Raw genomic sequence first — 23,119 nt, 5'->3', positions numbered from 1 at the left:
CCATCAATGTCACATCCCGGTCCGGGTCCCCACCACATCTCTGGCTCAACTCCACCGTAGCACAATATTGTCCGCTTTGGGCCCTAACCACGCCCTCATGGCTTTGTTTCTGGGAACTCGCACAAGAACTTTCCAGTGGGTCCTGGCTAACTCCAGTGGAGTCGAGCCCGGGATGTGGTGGGAGCCCGGGCCAAGATGTGACAATCAAGATTCAAGATGGTCCAAGAAATTGAAAATCGATCAATTTAGTATTTGAAAATAGGTGTCACAAATCAAAGTGGACCTTCCATCATTGTGGAAAAAAAAAAAAAAAAGAACTCTATTATTTGATGATGTGGTAAATAAATGGGCGCCACAAGATTTAAAGGTTTGATCACAAGTAGTCCCTAAAATTGACTCACACCGTCAAGATAGTCCTTGAAATTGAAAATCGATCAAGGTAGGCCCGAAACATAGGTTTTGCAAATCAATGTGGTCATTCCGTCACAATTACATAAAGAATTTTGTATATGTAGATGTGAGGTTAATAATTTAACAATTAATTTTAAAAGTTGTCAAAATACCTTTATGTACAGTGAGATTATCTCAAGGCAGAACTTGTCGTTCTCCACATCACCAAGATTACTCGGGAGTGCCCAACAAGCTCTCCAAAATGAAGGTTATGAGGCTATCTACTGATAACTTATATATTTCATACATTTATACCATCCATTCCTAGTCCCTTTGTCATATTTTTGAGTTAAACTAGTTGCATTTTACCCTTTTTTGTGTTAGTGTGCAGCTAATTGTATTTTGGAGCTCAGTTGAGGACAAATAAGGCAAAATGGTGCTAAAAGTGGAGAATTGAATAAGGATGCTGATGTAGACAAAGAATTAAAAGTGGAAACTGAATATGGTGATGAATATGGCTCTTTATAAGACCCATAAGAGCAAAAAAAAAAAAAACATGGGAATTAAATGCCCAATTACTGGGATGTATTGGCAATATATAACAGCCTCTTTAATCTTACAAAACTGAGAGTTTCCGCCATTTTGACTTAAGCTTCCCCTTGGGGTCACCCATAGCTCTCTCTCTTCTCTTTCTTTGGTCTTTCTTCCAGAAACAAAACCCTATTTCCCTTCACCATCCGCTGCCATTGAAAAAACCACGCAGTCGCGCTGTTCTTGAAGGATTTCAACATCAAAATTGCTTCAAGGGGGTTTCTTCTATGAACTTTAGTTTCACTCATGTTGTTCTTGATATTTATATATTCTGTATTCATGTTGTGTAATTAAGTTCATAGTTGGGGATTTCAATGTAGCCTTGCAAACCTATTCTATGTTATTAAGTTGAAGTATTCAAATTACCAATATTTGTTCTTGTTTCATTCACTGATTTTATAGTATAATTTGTTTGTTAATCTTAATGTTTGACCACCATTAGGACTGTTTATGAATTATTTAATCAAGGTTATAGTACACATCATGCTTAATCTTGGTAGACATGTGAACGAATGAAGAAACTGCTATGCATACATCCTGCCATGTGATTTCTTTGGTTCTTTGAAGTTTTCTTATTCTTAATGGATTCTTATTTGGTAATCTAAGTTGAACATCACAACTAGGTTGCATATTAGGAGTACTTGATCACAATCACACATCAAATGGATGATCATAAATGAGTAAAATGAACCCTAGTTGCAGATTGGAGAGTTGAATGTGTTTTGACTTAATTTTCATGGAATTGGCTTGTAATGGTGAAATCGGTATCCCTAGTTCCGTTCCCATCGTTTCTGAATCAATCTATCATTCATATTTATCTTGTATTGCATTTTAACTTAGTTTAGATTCCAAAACAAAAATCTAAATTCAGTTTTCATTTTCATTTTGACAAGCTCGTTCCGAAATAATTTACCGATAGCGTGGGAATGACGTTTTTTGCACTTACTCGTTAGTGGTTGTGTGTATGTGAATGGGCTACGTTTTGGATCAATTGGATTTCTTCCCACATATTTGGACCCAATGAGAGTTTGGGTTGGCTTTGGTGGTTGGTTAAAACATACACACACACATCCACACATGCACATGTGCACCATTTTCTTCATTTCCTGGTTCTCTCTCTCATCCTTCTCGACACTTCTTCCATTTTCACCATATTTGTACGGACAACATCACACTTCACGATTTTGGCACGGATCAAGGTTCCAAATACCCTCTTTGTGTTACTTGTGACCTAACCAACACGCTTATACCCTTGGTTTGGCTTGGAACCCTCGAAAACCCTATGAATCCGTGGACTCCGTCGATGGTACTGTTCACATGCTCGTGATTGTGGAGGTTTTATCGAGTTTTAAGATCACAGGGAGTCTTAAAACTTTCTCACAAAGCTCGGAGAGTAAGTTTGAAGGATTTTGGACGTCAATATAGCAAGTTCTAAAGTTGGCCAAATTTTGTGAGATTTCTCCGGCGTGATTCCGGCATTTTTGGTGCTTCAAAGTGGTATAAACTCCTTTCCCATGTCCTAAGCTTCATTTTAACATAAATTTTGTGAAGTTTGGTTGAGATTTGAGTGAGAAAAGTGAGTTTGAAGTTTTTCTAGAATCCGGCAGCGCAGCGGCGGCTGGCGTCGGATTCCGATGACCTAAGGTAGGAGACAATGGAATATTCCTAATGGAGACTAACGACGTCAGGTTAAAGTTAACGGAATATTTTGGTAATTGACAGAATATTCCCTAACGGCGTTAGGGATTCCGTCCGTGCGCCAGGCACGTGCCTACGCGTGGGAGGCGCGTGTAGCCGTGCCTTGGCCAGCGCGTAGGGGTGCGTGAGGCTTCAGAAATTTTTTCTAAAAATATGGGGGTGTTCGTGGGACTGAGTAAAGCATGTTGGTATATTCAAACACCCCAATTGAGCAATGTATGAGAAGTTATTACTTAAGGTTGGTTATGTGCGTTAAATTGACAGTTTTATAGTTGATTCACATATAGATGAGGACTATCCTGAGGACGAGCGCAGCCACGCGAGGCTCGGGGCTTACGACCCTTCTACGTATCAGTGAATGGGCTTTTGGTTTCAGTGTATATATATATATATATATATATATATATATATATATATATATATATTATGATTGGTACTTTCCCAGAAATTACGTTTTAATGGTTTTATAATCGAAATGGTTTATAATTGAAATGCCATGTCAAATATCGTCGATATTATTATTATTGTGATTGTATTGGTTATGCTTTGGTACTGCGGACGCTCAGGTAAGTTAGGTGAGTATCTTTGTTAGTGATAGATGTGGTGTTGACGAGATTGAGTTATAACTTATATTCCTACACTTCGGTGTTTGTGCTTCGCCAGAGTAGGGCTTAATCTTCACGTGATCGCTCACCTCCCGCACCGTACGCTCACCTTGGATCCAAGGCAAGTGCCAGCCATACGTATAAACCACTATAGGTGGTTCCGACTCGTAGGTGATTTGCAATATATCGCACAGCCTTCACGTAATCTTAGCATTGAGCGTATTTATATACACCAACATGTCGTACAGACCACTATAGGTGGTTCCGACTCATGTGCATGATAGTGATTGAGGAGCTATAATTTCAGCCGTACAGGTGGTTCGAGGTGTGTCATTCATTGTTAGTGAGGGTTTAGATAAGGCTAGTAATTTGTAGAGTTCTAATCAGTCCCTGTGGTTTGACACCCTTACTTGTGCCATTATACTATCCTTATATTTGCACTTGAAGGGAACACAACATCTACCGCCTAAATGTTGACTGTAATGTCGTATATGTCATCCCTAATCCCTTGGCGACACCAAAGATGGTCTCGATCCTAGTCCAATTCAGTGAAAGATGTCGAAGGGTATAAAGATGGGTGTCTTGAACTTTTTTTTTTTATTTTTAAATTTATTATTATTTTATTTTTACAGAAGAGACGATGAAGGCTACCATAAATGGTGGTACAGGAGTGTGGGTTGGGATCAGAGGTGACTACAGCATTGGGTTTCTAGGTTGACAACTTTTTAAATTAATTATTAAATTAGTAAACCTCTTTCTAAATTATTTTTAATTTAAATAGACTTGTGGGATCCATTTATGTGCCACATTAATACATAATAGAATTTTTGATAGATTGTGACAGAATGATCATATTAATTTGTGACCCATTTTCAAGACTACATTGATCGATTTATAATTTAAGCGATCATCTTAATAGTATGGGTTAAATTCAGAGACCATTGTGACAAAAATCCATATAAAAAATTTAAAATTCGTAGCCTTTTATAAAAGTCACTCTAAACCTAAAAGATTTGAAATGTAGTTAGCCATTTTGTTTATGCTTACTTTCTCATTTTTATCATGGATGGTCATATATGGCAAACACCAACATCTTTTATCATTTTGCTCCTATTTCAACTTTGTAGTGATGCCTCCTCTTGTACAATGGAATATTCTCTAAATCGTTTTGAAGAAAATATTGGGTTCTGTGTATGAAAACCTAAATACTAGTAGTTAAAGTATGTATAAATGTATAGAGGGGGCTGTTATTGACCAAACTTTTATGACATACCAAACTCATGTTTAATGCAATGAAGAAACTTCCATCCTTACTAAGCAAGAAATATTAACGATAATCGAAAAATAATAAAGTAAAGACAAATAAACATAATATTATTTTTTATTAGTAAATAAACATAATAGTCTGACATGTTTTAAGGGAAGGGTTATTTTATCAACACCTCACATATTGTTGAATGCATCCACAAACTTAATACACCCCCACATTTGCTTTTTTAATTAAATTTTATCTTAATATACCCCATTTACTTTTCCATAATACTCTCACACCCCACACCTCAACATACATCCCACATTTTCTACGTATACCCCACACTCTTCATATCTTAAAAAAGAAAAAAAATTTAGCCCTCCCCCTTCTCCAGCAAGAACCAGCCACAATTATTATTCTTCTTCTTCCACGCCATGCCAAATGTTGATCAAAGAGTAACATTGCTTTGATTAAAAACTTGAGGTCACAACATTTAAAGGAAAGGCCAGTGCTTCAGTTCCTCCATTTCTTTTTGTTCGGACTTCAACCCAGGATAAGCAGGACAATGTTGCGAAACCTAAAGGATGTGTACGCAAAAGAAAGGGACAACCTTTCTGAGCTCTCCTAATAAATATGTGGAAACCATGTATCCTTAAAACAAGACTTGCAAATGAGGACCTTTGTATTGCTTCTCTGAGCTGAATAGCCAACTAATAAGACTAATTAAGGGGTTACTTGATTAGGTATGGAAGATTGATTTGATTGAAGGAATCAGGTTCAGAAAGATGGAAACTGCCCAAGTAGTGAATATGAAAATAGGGACAAAAGTTGGGATTAATTGATTGAATATCAATTATCAATGTGAAGTGTATTTGGTTTTGGATTAAGATTCTCTTATGAATAATTTTTTCAGTCAACGTCTTTGTAGTTTATTGATTAGAGTTTTGTTCTACGTACAATGGAGAGTGAATGGTTTTGAGAGTTAAGGTCGAAATAGTCATTGCATATTAAGGCATACAAGTCATTTAACATTAAATTTTAATGTGAACATTATGTGGGATGCTAATAAAAAAATATACAGTTTTAAAAGATTAATGTTTAGAATAAAATTAATGTCCAGTTGTAAGTGAGAGATCTAAATAAACGGTAATTTTTTTTCCCGAAAACATATATATGATGTTATCTATTTTAAGGATGGGGTGGGAGAGTGAACTAAACCTCACGACGGATTAATCATAATAATTTGGAGAGAATACATATGTGATGAGTACTGAATCTAAGACCTCTCACTTACAAGGAAAGATAAATATCACTAAACCATAAATCAATAAATGAATTACTTATTAAGGAAACCATCTATTACAATCACCATGAAAAATGATAAGATTAAATGTGACAAGTTTATTTTATTGATAGTTTATTTATTTATGTATCCATGTCTTTTAGAGGCCCCTATTTGTAGTCGTGGATAAAATTTGAACGCCAATTGGCTTGCACAGAGGATGCAAACAAATTTGAACGCCGATTTCCATCGCTGTACCAAAAATAAGTTGCAAACAAATTCCTCCAATTCAAGAAATTCTTCATAACATCAAACACAAAATACACATACCATCTACTTAGATCCTCCCAATCAATCAAGCAATTAGATTCTCAAAAATATTCTCATCAAGAAAATATTAGTATCCGGAGGCAGTGGGGTTTCAGAAAAATTGGGTCAAAACCCGCGGAATCGCCGGGTCGAACTCAACGGTGAATTAATATCCAACAAAACACCTTTTTGGGGTTCATATTTTGCAGCGGCAACGAGTGGTTCGAGTTGTGGAGCGACCCTGAGTTATTGTCAATGGAATCGGAGTGAAAGTGAAGATGAAGACCCCGAATTTGATTTGAGTGAGTGGTGAGGTGGCGACGACTTGGTCTCACCTCTTCTGGCTGGCGGTAGGTTGAGGTGAAGAGAGGGCGGTAAGCTTGGATTTGCTGTGACGGTGGTTGCCATGGCAGAAAGAAAGAGGGCAAGGTGGGGCTCCAGTAGGAGTCGAAGAGAGAGGCAGAGGATTTTTCAAATTTAAATACATTATTAAATAATTAAACATTTTATTTAATTCATTTTTGACACATGACCATAGGGTAGATGATCTTGTCAGCAAATATATGGGACGTGTAATTTGTCACATTATTATTTAACAGTCAAATTGATAGTTTGATTAATAGATGTATGTAATCATAACTAAATATAAGTTTGTGTATGAGATTAAAATGTTTTAAAGATATTGTATGAAGTTGTAGTCACACCTAAACCTGAGAGGGTAAATTATAATTTACCCAAAAAAATTAGGATTTAAGCTCCTGTGTGAAATCTGTTAGGATTTAGGCTAAAAATTGAAAATTCGGTAAACTCTCCATTAATTATTAGCATGTGAGCCACACATATGAGGTTAAAACGGAACCTTCATTAATTGTTAGCACGTAAGTCTTACATGCAAGACTACTTTATATTTTTAGCCTCATATGTGAGTCTCATGTGCTAGCAATTAACGGATAATTGACGAAATTTTCAATTTTAAGTTTAAATACTAACAGACTTCATCACATGAGCTTAAATCGTAATTTTCTTTATTACATGGGGTAGCTTCTAACTTCCCTATCGCCATGAAAACTATTAATCCACTTAAACCTTAAAAATAGCAAAAAGACAGTCAATCATGTGGTGTTACCAAGTCAACCATGAGAACAAGGGTTTCTTTAGCCAACAAGCTTGGGGTATGAATTTGCTTTAAAAAAATGCCAAGGATCTTAAACTGATTAGTTCTTTTCTTGAATACAATAGTATAGTTGAATTAAAGAGTAAAATGGTTGGGCTAAATTAATAACAGGCCAACAATAAAAATTTGGTTTCGAATTCGATATTCAAATTCCAACGAAATGAGAATTTTTTTTTTGTTTATATCCGATTTTCATGTCTGGACACTCTCACTTTAATTTTAAAGTTTCTTTGGACACCCCATTGAAATTTATAGTATTTCAAATTTGACTCTAAATTAAAGTTCACTTATTAAATGAATATTAAATCAACAAAAAGGGGCAATGCAGCATCCAAGAGGGAAACCTAACAAGCCTCCCGTCCAAATTCTTTGTTCTTCTCAGCCAACTACTATTTTGTACAATTGCGTTTGTTCTGCTCTTCATTTATGGTTACCCTAATATAATCTAGAGGCATTGAAAGAGATTGAGTAAAAAAGGGGCGTTATGGCGTTATGTCAGTTAAAACTGCCTTTGGAAGTCATGAATAGGCATTAGGCTCTTTTAAATGAGTTATTGTTAGTGTCAGGCATGCTACTGTTGGCTCAGGCCAATAGAAAGATTGTATGATGTTATTATTAGATCGTAAACTTGTACCACAAGTAAACAGAGCTTCTAATCAAGAGACTGTGCCATAGTGGGGTTAAATCTGTGTTAAGTAAATTATTTTTTATGCCTCGTAAAACCAACAACTTTAAATATTTCTTTGTGTATGTCAAGTCATAATCACAAGCCGGTCGAGTCTTGGTTCAACTCAATATACAATTTTCATATAAATGTAAGAACATAATGTAGGACAAATTATATGAAAAGGGAAAGACATAAAGTAAAGGAAGTTAGACACTTGTTAAATATTCAGCAACGAAGTAATAACTTGAACAACAAAATAATTTGAAGGAAATGCAAATTACAAGCAATTGGACAAAAATTAAGCCTATTCGGACAAGTTCAACTGCTAATTGAGCAGGTTTTTAATAATAGTAAAATTAAAAAATAATAATCTTTTTATTGTTTGCATAATTACGAAAGCATTAAATATAAATTATAAATAAGAAGGTCATGCATAAATCTGAACAAGCGACAAATTTTGAGTGGCCAAAGTCTACATTTTTATTTGATTGATATAATTGCATTCAAATAAAACCTGGCAACCACGGCCACTGACAAGTAGCTGTTCAAGGGATGCAAAAACTGACAAGATTTAGAGAAGAGTTGATGTTGTTGCCAAGAGAAAATAAGATTCACAGTAGCTCAAACACGGAGCTCTGCTTCTCTCTTTTATTCATGGAGGGGAGAGAAACGACTACGTAGCCAAAACTCCTCAAGCTAAGCTTGGGACAAAACCCTAAGTCAGCTCAAATCCTAACCATCCATTGGCTTTGAATCAGGATCATAGGTTATTGTTTGTGGTCTTAGTTTTCAAGTAATATGTCATATTTTAACAAAAAAGATAATCATCTTAGGGCATCAACTGAATGAACGAGTGTGATTTTTGTATTTTCTGGGTTGGTGGAGAAATTAGGCCAAAAAACCACCACAGGGTGGTTCAGTGGTTGGGGACGAATTTTAGGTCCGTATTCGACACGGCACGTCCTGGGTCAATTTCTGGCATTGGTGAATCACATGATGATGGTTAGGGGGAGGCTGGAATGCATTTGTGAGTTTTTCTAGCCTCCAGAAAAATGGATCGCTGGAGCGAAGCCACTAGCTGGTCCCCATTTAAAAAAAAAAATGTTTAAAAAAAAGAGAAATTAGGTCCAAAATAAAAGTTTACTAATACAAAGTCAAATATAACTAAGGACCATCACCTCCACTAGGCGTTAGTTTGGTTAATTTTGATTAAAATTAAACGACCCATTATTCTTTTGAAGCATATATATATATATATATATATATATATATATATATATATATATATATATATATCTGTAAGTCCTCCCATTTAGTTTACTTGCCAAACCATCAATTTTTTTAAACCCATTTTCTCTGTCTTTCTTCTTTTTCTTCTTCATTGGCACGTAGAAATTATGAAGCCATTGTTGTGGGTGCTCCCTGCTTCGTTGTTGGTTTCAAACTTGCATTATTCTTGTTTTGTTGATGGGGCACCACAAGTTCCATGTTACTTCATATTTGGAGACTCATTATCCGACAGTGGAAACAACAATGGCCTTTTAACGTTGGCTAAAGCGAATTATAAACCCTACGGCATTGATTTTCCAAGAGGTCCAACCGGAAGGTTTTCAATGGACGTAATTTGGTTGATGATATTGGTTAGTCGTTTGATCTTTTTGCACAAAATTTAGTGACATTTCTTCACGTTAAAAACTCAATAATTGCCGCTCAGTATTACGGTCTGGTCGTATTTTTCTTCACTTATAAGTGGGAGGTCTTAGGTCGATTGTCGACAAAGGTGAATTTGAACCACATTATTGTTAGTCCATTATGAGGCTAAACCCACCATTTCCTTTCAGTGTAGATAACATCGTTTGTCCAATATCTAATCTAATTAACCATAAGGATCGGATACATTTATTCTTAATTTCATACTTAAGTTTTCTATTTGGCTTGGTGTTTTATTTTGTTAACAATTTTGGTTATTTTTGGATAATTTATAAATCGAGATTGGTACATTTAATTGGTGCATTTTTTTGTATTTGATATACATAAAAGGGAAAATGCGAGGGGAAAATGGAAGAGATATGATACACTTTTGGTACATAGATAGGTAACTTATAAGATTATTTGGTACATCTTTTGGCATAGCAAGCGGTGGATATGACCTTTTTTTTTTTTTTTTTTTTTTGATCTATTATCTCGAGTTCAAATTGATAGGACCCATTCCGTAGGAATGGAGAAGGAAAGGAAAATGCAACTAAAGTAAGAAATAAAATAACAATTCTTTGAATCTTTTCATTCATGCCTTTCCTAAATGGTGAAAGGAGGCTTTTATACAACCCTAGATGAGGGGTGCCTTGATTGGAACACATCTCCATCCTCACTACCGTTCAATGAAATCAACCACTACTAGGATAAGACAAAATACCATAAAGATATCAACCCAATAACTAGGATCCTAACATTCCCTTCCCCCTAAAATAAGGCATGTCCTCATGCCATCAAGTGTAGAGGCTTGTGCTCCTAAGCTTTGGGGTTCCAAAAGGAAAAAATTAGCATGATAAATGCTTTCAAAACCAGTGCAGTGGGACTCGCCAAATAGACCACAAGTCCAGCAAGCATGTAATATAGCCAATTTTTGCCAAATAATAAACCCAAAGAACCAAAAGACTTGGAAGAATTGGAGAAGATGGCAGGCCATTGGTGGAATACATAAAAGCTGACACTATGATGCCATATCAGAAAGTGCCTTGTTGCAGCCATAATCCATGAAAGTTTTGATACATAATCAGTGAAAAGTGATAGTGGATTTGTGCCGCACTTCTCAACTGTCATATTGTGCTCCAATTGCTGAGATTCATGTAACAAAGTAAACATGAGAGAATTCAGAGGTCCAAAACCAAAGAATGCTGGACAAGAAACTGAGTGTGACTCGTTGGATGCAACTGCTAGTTCCATTGGAATCTTCAAAACTATGAAATTGGAGGCATCAAGAAAAGTGATTGATATCCCCGAAGTTGTATGGTAAATGTCGGCTGGGAAAAGTATGTGGTCTCTGAGTGCACGCCTTAATTGGTCAGCTTCCACAAACTGTGGATAACCCCGTGAGTTGATATAGAAGAGGTGAGGAACTAACAGCTCTATCGGAACACTCTTTCCCAGTAAAACACCTATCCACACAATTAATGAGACGAACACGTTACGATTCCATACTCGATTATCATCGAAAGAAACTTTTGGGGTGAACCAATAGCTCATGCAAGTGATATAAGTAACAACAAAGGAAAGAATATTGCTAACAATAATAGTTTCCAACTTATACATAAAGTCACACACGCGAGCACCACATGTGTGTAGTCATTCCAATACTGCAGAATCGCATCAGTGATCCAGTTCACATGCTTAGTGAACATTAATAATCCAGAATAGCGTTGTGTAAATATCCCATAGGCTATGGTGGCTGATGTAAGATGGATACAAAACAGAAACTGTTACCGTTGTGGCTAATCTGACCATTGGTGTAAGGTTTGCAAAGCCCCGATGCAAGTACTGAAATAATACCACACCAAGAGGCAGGCTAGGGAGGACAATTTTGCTTAAGAGTCAAGTTTCATCCAAGTCGAGAATCATGGTGATACGATGTTGGAGATTTCTAATTTTCAAGAGGATGTTGCACCTGTTGAAGATTATATTTTTAGACATGGGGCCCTATGTTGGCCGAAATTTGCTAGTATTTTGGTCTAAGTTTGCAAACAATTTTATGATTGCGGATTTCTAGGTTTGGTGTTTCTATTTCAGTTTATTATTAAATTGGATACTGTTATGGATTTTTAGTATTATTTAATTGAATTTAAATTTTCTTTATAAATGTGACCGATTCAATTAAATTTGACTAAGGTATGTCTTGTGTGGAAGTTAGTTGTATGGTTGATAGTGTTACGACACATACCATCTTGCGTGATCGTAAGTACTTCACTAACTTCATACCTAAAACCTTGTCTCTGATAACTCTCTCAGGCCCATCTAACCTAATCGAAGGGCAGTGAAAAACATGTCTAATATTGTCCAATGGTACAATGTTTACCTTAAAGGCGTTGTATTCTCCACATTCTGGAAAAACGTTGTTGATCTTTAAGGATATTTGATCAAGTGGATTTCATGTAGAAACATTTGTTGGAAAAGGAAAAGAATACATGTTGGAGTATACCCTAAAAGCAATTGATGTGGCAACACATAGTTAGTTATTTATGGCAACACATAGTTAGTTATTTGTGGCAACCCAATGTCGAGTCATTGACGACAAGGGCAAGTGAGAACATCTGTCAATAGAACAACGTACTAGCATATTAGGAAAGTTCGTTATTGATTACGATGAGTAAGAGGAATACCATAAGTTGTAGGGATGAGACTACAAAGAAGTTCCAATCCTAAGATATGTGCCCTACAAATCTTAAGTCCTAAATTATGTTCTTAGGCATAAAATGATAGAATGGACTATCTAACATCCACGAAGGCCAATTTATGTTGTATTCAGTAGTAAGTCTAAGACTAAGCATGTAGTGGCATGGAATAAATATAAATGTGCTCATCTATGAAATTAAGTTCATTGAACATTGACTAACATAGAGTGTATGAATGTAAAGATTACCTACTTGTCAATCACACCACATTTTTGAGTATGGATCCAAGTAGTTCTTACCTGAGGCATTATTGGTCATCTTTCGCCTCACCTCGAAGCTCTCAAATGATAGTGGAGCTTTACACTATGAGGTTCAACATGATGTGTGTTAATATGGAGATATGTGAATGCACGACAAGGAATCTGTCACCTTTTAGGTAATTATTAAGGTAGATATTCCTATAACCTTTTGATTTTCTATCTTCAAAAGTCTTTGGCCAAAGGAACATACAGGAGATACATCAGGGTGATAGTGGGACCATGATTTTTCAGTGCTAGAGTAAGGTAGTTCAGAATATGCATACCTCAAAAGTCTAGTCTTGGACTCAACAACCTTCGTTACAGAGCTAAATAAACGAAACAACTATGCCACTATCATCCTGTTTTTGGATTAGTGGGTGAAGTTTGACGACTTTGTTGAGATTGACCATGCTTGTTCTACAAGTTACTAAAACCAATCTAGCAATAAATTGATATGTTTCCTATAATCTTGGTGTCCTTACAATCTAAGGATTGACGTGCACTGCAAGTAATTACACTTCTAAGAGGTTGCAATATCTATCGCTAGATATCTTCTAGGACTCCCAGTTTATTAAGGATTCTACTATCCTAAAATGTCCTCTCCTTGATTGGTATAAATACACCATTCTAAGATTCATCTTTGGTAATGTAATTCTTGCGTACTTATTCTCTTACCAACTGCTTAAGTCTTATTTTGCTTACTAACTTGAATGTTATAAAGCCTTTGACCATCACACCGCCTTCCCCCTCCCGGTCTTTGGCTTGGTTACAGTTGTTTGTTCTTTTACAGGTACTTGGATTTATGCATCTCCACAATCAACGACGGTGCTTGAATGTGGTTCCAATAGTGATTGTATTTATATATACAATTTGACAATGGTTCCCTGCTCTAAAGTATATGATTGGAATATAGTAGACAGATGAACCGAATTGCATTATAATCATAACTAAGGTTCTAAATATGTGTTGTATGAATTCAAACATACTTTCACTAATTTGGGTAGCAGAAATCCATTACTAGATGTTACTATTCGATGTGTGGATATTTCTATAATGTTGAAATAAAATGGTTTCTAATTATGTAAAATTAGATTATTTTGATTAATTAAGTTATCCTATCATGCCCCAGACCTAGGGTCAATGGAAAAATATGACCTAAGCCTGGTGTGCGAATAAAAGTAAATGAAAAACAAACATATCCTATTCCAATAATTTGAAAAACCTTACAAGTGTAAAGAAATAAATCAAATCCTTAAATCACTCATCCAACACAATCTCGGCTGGTCTAGCCCCCCAGTCTTGTCAAATAACTCATCTGTAAAATAAAAGGGTGAGGGGTGATCAACAACCATTGTTGCCTAATGAGTAGAATATGTAATATACCAGTCAAGCGTGTAGTTGACTCACACTATAACATAGTATAATTATATCAAAGTTTTATCATGTATCATGTCATATCACATCATCCCTTCACGTGTTGGTTGTCTTTCTTAATATGTAGTTCACCAAGTGACCCCTAAATTGGCGATTTTGCCCTAATTCCCCATGTGCCATACATTTATCCCTCAGATATCCAACACTAAATTTCTCATGCTCCATGAACAATCTCAATAATCCACATAGAATGTAAATATATACTCATCAAAATGATACATCAAATTAAACATGCTTGACTTGAAAAAAGATAGAGAATTGAAAACAGAGAAAACCCACAATAGTTATGCTTTTCACATTTATAACAAAATAAGAAGTTTTGTAGCACATTACATAAACTACTCACCTTATGTCATGTTGGAAAATAAAAAGGTACTACCCTATTTATAGTCGAAAGGGCCGGCTCCCAATAATAGTAAGAGATATTGTATGTATGGATAGATTCCTAGGTGTCAAATGCAAGGATTATGTATACAACACATATAGGTTATAGTTGCATACAATCAACACAATAGAGTGCACAATAAGTGCTTGCAATGATTGCTAAAGTGATGAGAATGAGGAAATGGTAGGTGCCGCTGATAGTTTGCATGGAGTGAGAAGAGGTGTTGCATTCGTAGGAATGCTTGAGGTACATTGATAGGGATTTGGATCCTTTCCTGAGCAGAGGGTCCGAATCCTGTTGACCAAGGAATACGGACCGTTGGATCAAAATCTAACGTCTACAAACAGGAGGGCCCTTTAAAAGTTATAATAATTGTAACCGTTGGATTTTGATCCAGCGGTTCGTGTTCCTTGGTCAGCAGGATTCGGGCCCTCTGCTCAGGAGAGGATCCAAATCCCATTGATAGGTGGTCTAGTAAAAAAATGAATGGATTGGGATATAGCGAGTCTAATGAGTCAAAATAAAAACAACACCTATAACAAAAACCCACTAATATAATATTAATTTTCTAATAAAAATAATTATAGTAAATATGCAGTTTTAAAAATATGGGTCCTCACATATCCACTACAAGGTCATACACAATAGAATGATATCAGAGAATAAAATTAGTGAAGATTGAACTTCATATAAACTGTTTATTTAATATTTGATTAATTGGTTGGACTTTATATTTATTGTTAGTTATTTGAACTAAAATAAATAACGAAGTCCAGTTCTAAAGGAAAAACCAGATTACAACAACAACAACAACAAAGCCTTATCTTACTAAGTGGGGTTGGTAGGTCTTTGTTTCACATGCCAAACCATCTTAACCGATTATCTCATCTTATCTTCAATTGCGGGTCATCCATACTTTACATTGGATATCCTTGTTCTTAATTTTTTTCCTTTCTCGTGTGCCCACACTTCCAATGAAGTATTTTCAGATTCCTGCACTCATTTTTTGCACGTGTTGATGCTAGACTTCCCACATTTTGTGCCATAAAAGCATTTTTGGCCTTATTGTTGTCCTATAAGATTTTCCCTTGAGCTTTAGTGACAATACGGTGGTCGCACGACACATCCAATGCATTCTTCCACTTTATCAATCCAACTTGTATTTTATGGTTGAGATCTTCATCCAATTCTCCGTTCTTTTACAAGATAGATCCAAGATAACAAAATCGTTCACTCTTTGGTACTTCTTAATCTTCAATTCTCACCTCTATCTCATTTGGACCCTCACCACTGAACTTGCACTCCATATACTCTATCTTTGACCTACTTAGGCGAAGATCTTTAGATTCCAACACTTCCCCCCAAAGGTTAAGCTTTACATTTACTCCCTCTTGTATTTCATATATCAACACTATACTCCCCTTGAATTAACTAAATAAATAAAATAGGAGAGAATGGGGCCAAAGAATAGTTGCAAAGGAAAGGCGTGCAACGTGGCAAATGAAAGGCTTTTTAGAGCTTGCGGCACAAATGTGGTGGTGGAGGATTAATTAGTAATCCTATTAGCTATTGGAATTATTTTTATATAAGTCTAAGGGGTTTGTAGACCTAGTGTGAGAAATCACAAGTCGCACACATATTAGAGAGACGGAAACTAGGTTTTCTGATTTAGAGAAATTGAAAAACAAAACACCACACCAAAACCTTTTCACCCCTGCACCACTTGTAAGAAAATGTCTTAGCAGATCATTGTCTTCCTGCTTCACCAACCGAAGATTCATTCGTGTGGATACTGATATAGAGCTAACACTTGGGAGTCTTAACAACATTGAATTTGTTCACATATGAAATCTAAAGGTATTTATCTGACCTGCATAGGGCAAGGTTCCATTGTTGGTGGAACTGCAATATCATGGAGTTTTATTAAGCAGACTTTAGTTGCTACGTCTTTGAACCATGCTGAGATTCTTGCCATCTATGAGGCTCATGTACATGGCTTAGTGTCATTATCGAGCATATTCGAAGAACTTGTGGATTTTGTCTGTCATTGACGTCCCCACAATGATGTTTGAGGATAATTTCCCATATAACACTAGATTCGGAAGGGATACGCCAAGAGAGACCATACCAAGAACATTGCATTGAAGTTCTCTTCTCTCATCAGCAATATGAGAATCAAAAGATCAAAATTAAGTGAATTCGTTCCCATGACAACCTCACCGATCTCTTTACCAAGTCATTGTCGAAGTCCAGTTTTTTGAAGCTTACCCGAGGAATTGGAATGCATCAACTGTCCGATTACTTTGCTTGCTGTCTAAATAAGGAGTTTTGTCAAACTTAGGGGAAAAATTTGGTGGATACCTAGTTGACCTTAATGTACTCGTTTTACCTTAGTTTATGAGCATTTTCCCATTGGGTTTTGCTAACATAACAAGGTTTAAATATGGCACCTATCCTAGCTAGGTTGGTCATATCCTGATGTGAGATTAATCATCACTTGTTTTTTCAAGCTTCGACTTTGCACTCAATTTTTTCTACAATACTTAGGATTTTGTTCTGCTTTGGGTTTTACCATTGTCAGGTTTTTGTGAGTTCATACTTCCTTAATGCAACCTTAATTTAGGTTTCACACATGTAATTGCCTATGCCGCTTGAAGACTTCAACAATCATCCGATAAGACCTGATGCGGCTACTTCTTAAGGTTTACACACTCAAGGGGAGTGTTGTAATTAATCTTACTTAGGAATGTGGTTGTGTAAAGATAAATGTAGGATTCCAATAGGATTTGGGAATCAAATCCCTTATAACTTGTGTTACTTGTAGAGCAAGTAAAACCCATTTGATTAGTATAAATATAGGTACAAGACAGCTAGGGAAAAGCAAGCAATTACAAACCAATTGATCTCCCATTCTCTTTCTCTTGCCATCCCTCTCCTGCCGATCTCTCAATTTTTCTTCAACGTTAACCTATTTGTAAGATAAGTATTAAGATTCTTTTTAATTTTTACTTGAGTTCAAGATTACTTTTCTATTTGTTCAAAAAAAAAAAAAAATTTACTTTTCTATTTATATAGAATCAGGTCTTCAAAAATATACCTCTTGTAACTCCATTAATTAACTGTAACGTAGTATTTTTCTCCTTTTGTTCTTTTGTTCTTTTTTTTTTTTCTATTTTTTATTTTTTTTTCAATGACATAAGATCTGAATTTGCAATCGATTATTCTTTCTTTTGCTCTTCCTTGGATTTGTTAACTCCATTTTCAAAGTTGTCTTCTCAGGCTGACACCAACCCAATATTCACGAACACATACCCCATAAGAATCCACCATTTAAAATTAAGAAAACTAATGAAAATGGCTTGAAAAATTTTAGTTTTAATAAAAAAAACCATGTTATAAGTTTTGTTTAATGATTAGTACAAGACCCATATTAAAGTGGAATGATTAGTACAATGCCCATATTAAAGTAGTCTAACTAAAAATGGTCCAATTATAATAAATTATGATTTGTCGATTTTACCCTTAACGCTTTTAGGTTGAGTTCCAGATTTTCGTCTTTAACGGAGTTCATCGTTGTTTTGCAGACCCTCTTCTTTTTCTTTGAAACAAAAATATAGATCCTCATGCTATTTAATTTATATTTTGTATTATTTAGTTAAAATGTGATCGTCGTTATTATTCATAGTGTATTTGAGGTACTTTTTTTTCAATTTTTCATCGTTAGTGGAGTTCATCGTTTGTTTCTCCAAAAAATAAATTTGAAATCTGCATGTTATTCAATAATAATGATGGGTTACTGTTTCTAGAATGTAAAAATAAACTGTTTCTGAATTTTAAGTAACACTGTTTCTGGAATCTAAATTGCTGTTTCTGGATCCAAATGAAATAGACACATTGTTTCTTAAATGTAAGTTAGAAAAGAAATAGTGAAATTCACTATATTTGGATTGAAAGCAAAATAAGCACCATGTTTCTTAAATATAATCAACTGATGTATGAAAGAAAAGAAAGCCTTTGACTATTTCTGGAACTAAGTCACTGTTTTTGGAATATAAGTCACTGTTTCTAGAATTTGAATCACTATTTCTGGAATTTAAGTCACTGTTTCTGGATTTTAGTTCTTTTCTTTCCAAATATAGTGTGTGTTTGTGCGACACTATATCTAATTTTTTTTTCCAGAAATAATGTTATGTTTTGGGTTATCCAGAAACAATTTTATGTTTTGGTTTTTTTTTTCTTTTTTTTTTTTCCATACACTTTTTCGCTGGTTTCTACCGGTAAACTTCTTTGAACTTGTTCGGCGGCTTTGTTTCGATGAATGCTTTCTTTTTCAACTTTGATTTGGTTGTTTTTGAAATGGGGGAATTCAATTTGATAGGATTATGGTGGTTTCATGCTGGTTGAAGTTGGTGAAGAGTCAAGACAATATCAAATCATTTAGGGATATTTACGGAAGTGTAGATTTGTAGTAGGTTGGGCTTGTAAGTTTGACTTGTGAACAAATAGCTTTGGATGATTTTTTATTAAATTTTGAGCCCTTTTGGTTAAATAACATTTTAGGGATGGTTTTTGGTTAAATATTTGTTGACCCAAGTCTTTTTCTTTAAAATTCAAGAACGTTGCTTTCACAATTTCTCCTTTTTTATGATCTACTATCTCCTTCCTTACGATCTTTTTCCATAAAAAAACTCGAACTCCTGATTTTTCTTTAGTTTCGTCAAAGTTACCAAAGAAACCATGACATCCCAAAACTGACTGAGATACATTGCTCACACACATCCTTTATATATAAATTGCTCTATTTATTAATTTGCATAGCTAAATTTGGCTGCCTTACCATTTGAAGGGTACGGTTGAAAAAATAAATGACGACGTAAAATTAATCAGAGGGAGAGAGGACCAGCCCTAACATAAAGGAAAAATGTCACGTAATGTATCAAGTTTTATATTCAGTGGTTAAATATGTTCCAGAAGTTATTTGCAACAGCAGAATGGGATGAAGTAGTTAATTAACTTGCACAAAGTATATATCTTGAATGTTCTGTAGTAATATCTACTTGAAATCCACATATGAAATAATTACAAACAAAGAATTCTTACTACAGAACAACTTTTAGGAGAAATGATAGTTGATTTATTGATTAAGAAATTAGTGAAAATTTTCCAGTACATCATCAAGGATAAGTCCGCATATCTTTCCCGATCAGTTCCTTATTTCTTGATTTATTGATTAAGAAATGATAGTTAAACTATGCCCTTGCATAATATAATGATCAATTTCACGGTCATAATACAAGTTATTCATATAATATCTTCATAGAAGTGCTTCTTAAAAGCATCCATATGGGCAACTTGTAGACACAAGGCCACAATCGCAGAACCATTTCCATCAGGACTTGGAAGGATCAGAGAGTCCCCATCAAAATCATGCGTTCCGGGACCCATATAAATCTCCTTTCCCCATCCAAAATCAAGACCATATAGAGGCAGTGTCAACCAGCTCACTACCCCAAGATTAGGGTTTCCATAAAAAGGTCCCTGGTCACTCCCTAGAGCATGAAGATCTTGGAACCTAGTCAAGTCCGGTTGGTTCCTCAAGTTATCAATTGCTGACAGCACATAATCGTTCGTCACTTTCTCGATCGCCTCCCTTATTCTACTTGATGCGTACCCTAAGGGCTTGGTCACCAAGTCACCAGCAAGACTCGTAGCAATTACATCAAACGTTGCGTTCCCAAAGTATCCTTGTGGCAGTGGGGGTTGCATGCGATTCCGCGAGTCAACACAAACCCCCATAGCTGTAGGCTGTTCATTTTTGTGATCTCTAGCTTTAGAAGCACATCTCCAGATGTGTCCAGCCACGGACTCATACCGCGTGTAAGCTCGCTTAGTGTCAGAGTTGTTGCAATTTGTACCCTCATTCGCCATCCGCTTAAGCTTCTCAACTTGATCTTTAGTAAGACTCAACATGGCGACAGTGGTCTTCTTCTTCCTCTCCTCAATATTATCTGCTTGCCCAAGTAAAAAGGGAGGATGGTTGAACTCTGAATGGTCAAGCCCTAGAGTAGCACTTCCAGCTGGGATGTTTAAAGCTTGAAAGACTTTTCGATCAAGAAATGGCATCACCTCAATTGGCTCACCCCTTGCAAGCCTAGCCCACTCAGAAATAAAATGCAATGCACTTTGCCCATCAACAACAGCATGTGATATTGTCAAGCTAAGACTAACACCACCACATTTGAACGTAGTCAATTGCACAAGCAATATCGGAAGTTCATGAATTGGGAGGGTGTAGTCCAGAGTTGGGATAAGATAGTGATATTCTGGAGAAGGAGAGAAGTCACCAAAGTCGTCGAGTTTTGAACTAGACTCAGCTTCAATGAATCGAACCCCCACAGCATTGCAATCAAGCTCAAGGCGGCCTCCGCCAACCCAATGCAAACGACCTGCTAGTGGATAGAACGTCACCAGTGCACGACTTAATGAGTCTTTGAGGGTGTTTGCGATGGTGTCAGATGATGTGACAAAGTTATGGTCTGGTTTATAGAAGTAGATTGTGGGAACATGAGTTATGAGGCCGACTTGATCCCATTCCGACAGAGTTAGGCAACCTTGCCATGTTGGCTGAGAGGGTTTCACTGCACAGCAGTCTTTGAATTTCACCACCATTGTTTCGAGTTTTTTAAAGTTTGAGTGAGATGTAGATAAACGGGGTACTGGTTTTTATAAGCTTGATTGTTATGGTTGTGATGAGTTCACTCTCTCTGGATAGTAACCAGAGGAGATTGTTATAAATAAAAAAAGGCAACACAATTTGGTTTTCCGAAAATTCTGTGAAATTGTTGAGAATAAATTTCACATGAGTCCGGTAGTTCCTTCAAAGTCGCATTTTCAGTTGGTTTCCCACTGCATGCTCTTTGGGTTTGTTATGATTTTCCGTCAGTGCGCCAAAAAGAATTCTCATTGTTACATCTTGCTAGAAGTCACATGATATACGAATGCAAAAATACTATTCTTACTAGGGTTGTTTTATTAACACCCTACATTTTGTTGATCACACCCCACATTTACTTTTTAAATTAAAAATTATCTTAATCCACCCCACGTAATTTCCTACACTACCCTTACACCCCACAAGGAAATAATAAAGGTCATTGCTTCCTTGTTGGGAGATTTATCCAGTGTTAGAAAGAATTGCTTATGTTTGTTGAATTCTAGGAAATAAAATGCGCCTAGCTTCTCGTGTGTTTAAACATGATAACTATATCCTATTGGTTAGGCATACAGTTAAACACATAAAAACCCATTAAGCGTAGAAGAATCATGTCAACCAAGTAGGACTAGCTTGATATTGGTCATCCTCACTAGTTTGCCTACTCTTCTTAATTTTAGTTCCAATAAACCTAATTGATTGGTCATCCTCTTAGATTTATCTAATTATCTAGAAACAAGTTCACAATGATGGCCAGTCACAAGAACATTTGAAACCAGAATAAATTAGACACAAAGATTAAGAATTAAACATGGCATGTAATCGAATAATAATCAACAAGATACTTCGGAAATAATCATGTCATGGTTTCATCATAAACCTCAAAAAAGTAGTTTAGTTAAACATAGTCATAATAAATATCACAAAAGAAGTCATGGAAGAAGATAAAACTTGGAAAAGAATGGTAAAACGCACGCTAAGCTTCCCTCCTTCCTTTTGGACGAATTTTTTGTATTTTTTTCCTAGTCTTCGGAGAGCCTAGGGTAATCTATTTAGTCTAGGAAAACCCTGGTAGAAACTCTCCTAAATTAATAAACAAACTAGGAAATAATCCTTCTTGGCTTGGGAAACACGTCATTTGTCTTGCACGCCAAATTTGGGGTCGATTTATCTTCTGGAAAATTCTATAAAAATATGGGAAGCGTAGCTTTATCTCTTATCCTTCCAAGCATATGTCGCACGCCACTAAGAAAAATTGCCTACTAACGGGATTGCAACTTCTACGGGATTGATTTGCTAAACTGGAACATTTGGCTCCATGAAAAATTATAAAATTCAAATACAACGAGCTTCAGCCTCTCAGCTTCCTTCTCCAATTGGCCTTGCATCAATATTCTTCCAGAAAGTAAAATTATCACCAAAAACGTCCTGCGTGCGCAGATTGGCTGAAACTGAGAAAATGAAAGTAATAAGGTTCTTTTAAGACCAATTTGTTAACAAAACATCAGGATAAATGAAATGAAATAATAACAAATAATGCACTTATCATCACTCAGCCTCAGGAGTTGTATATACAATAGTAAAGTTTTCTCTACAGATCTTTAAACCTGTCAAATTAAACCTAGGAATGACAACCATAGGAAAGTTACCAAACAAGACACAAGGATGGTCATATAATTATGGATGCAAATTTTTGCCTTCTCCTTCTTGGACAAAATTGCACCTACAAAAAAAATCACACCTTTGGTCAAGGCAAGCCTCACGCGTCCATGATGAATTGTGGTGGGGGGGAGGGGTGCTTTGGCCGAAGAACCTCCGATGCCAAAGTTAGAATTTTGAAGGAAAAGTGTTTGGAGAATTTTCTAGAGTTTTGCAAGAGACTTGGAAGTATTTTTTTGAGAGCATGGAGAGCTATTTATAGCGATATGGCCAGCCG

At 35.9% G+C, this 23,119-nt stretch overlaps 1 protein-coding gene across 1 annotated transcript; it reads right to left on the bottom strand.

Annotated features, from left to right (window-relative positions):
* Positions 1-19,582: 19,582 nt before the first annotated feature.
* On the bottom strand, positions 19,583-21,146 carry LOC103949358 (spermidine hydroxycinnamoyl transferase). The gene has a single exon (XM_009360468.2). It carries the CDS (start codon positions 21,138-21,140, stop codon positions 19,773-19,775), a length of 1,368 nt encoding a protein of 455 aa, XP_009358743.2. The 5' UTR covers positions 21,141-21,146; the 3' UTR covers positions 19,583-19,772.
* Between the last annotated feature and the right edge of the window lie 1,973 nt (positions 21,147-23,119).

Source organism: the organism of the source record quoted next, unplaced genomic scaffold, assembly GCF_019419815.1.
Source record: "Pyrus x bretschneideri cultivar Hongxiangsu unplaced genomic scaffold, Pyrus_bretschneideri_v1 Contig36, whole genome shotgun sequence".
Classification (NCBI taxonomy): Eukaryota; Viridiplantae; Streptophyta; class Magnoliopsida; order Rosales; family Rosaceae; genus Pyrus; species Pyrus x bretschneideri.
The sequence above is the reverse complement of the archived record's forward strand: the minus strand, read 5'-3'. Positions and strand labels throughout refer to the sequence as shown.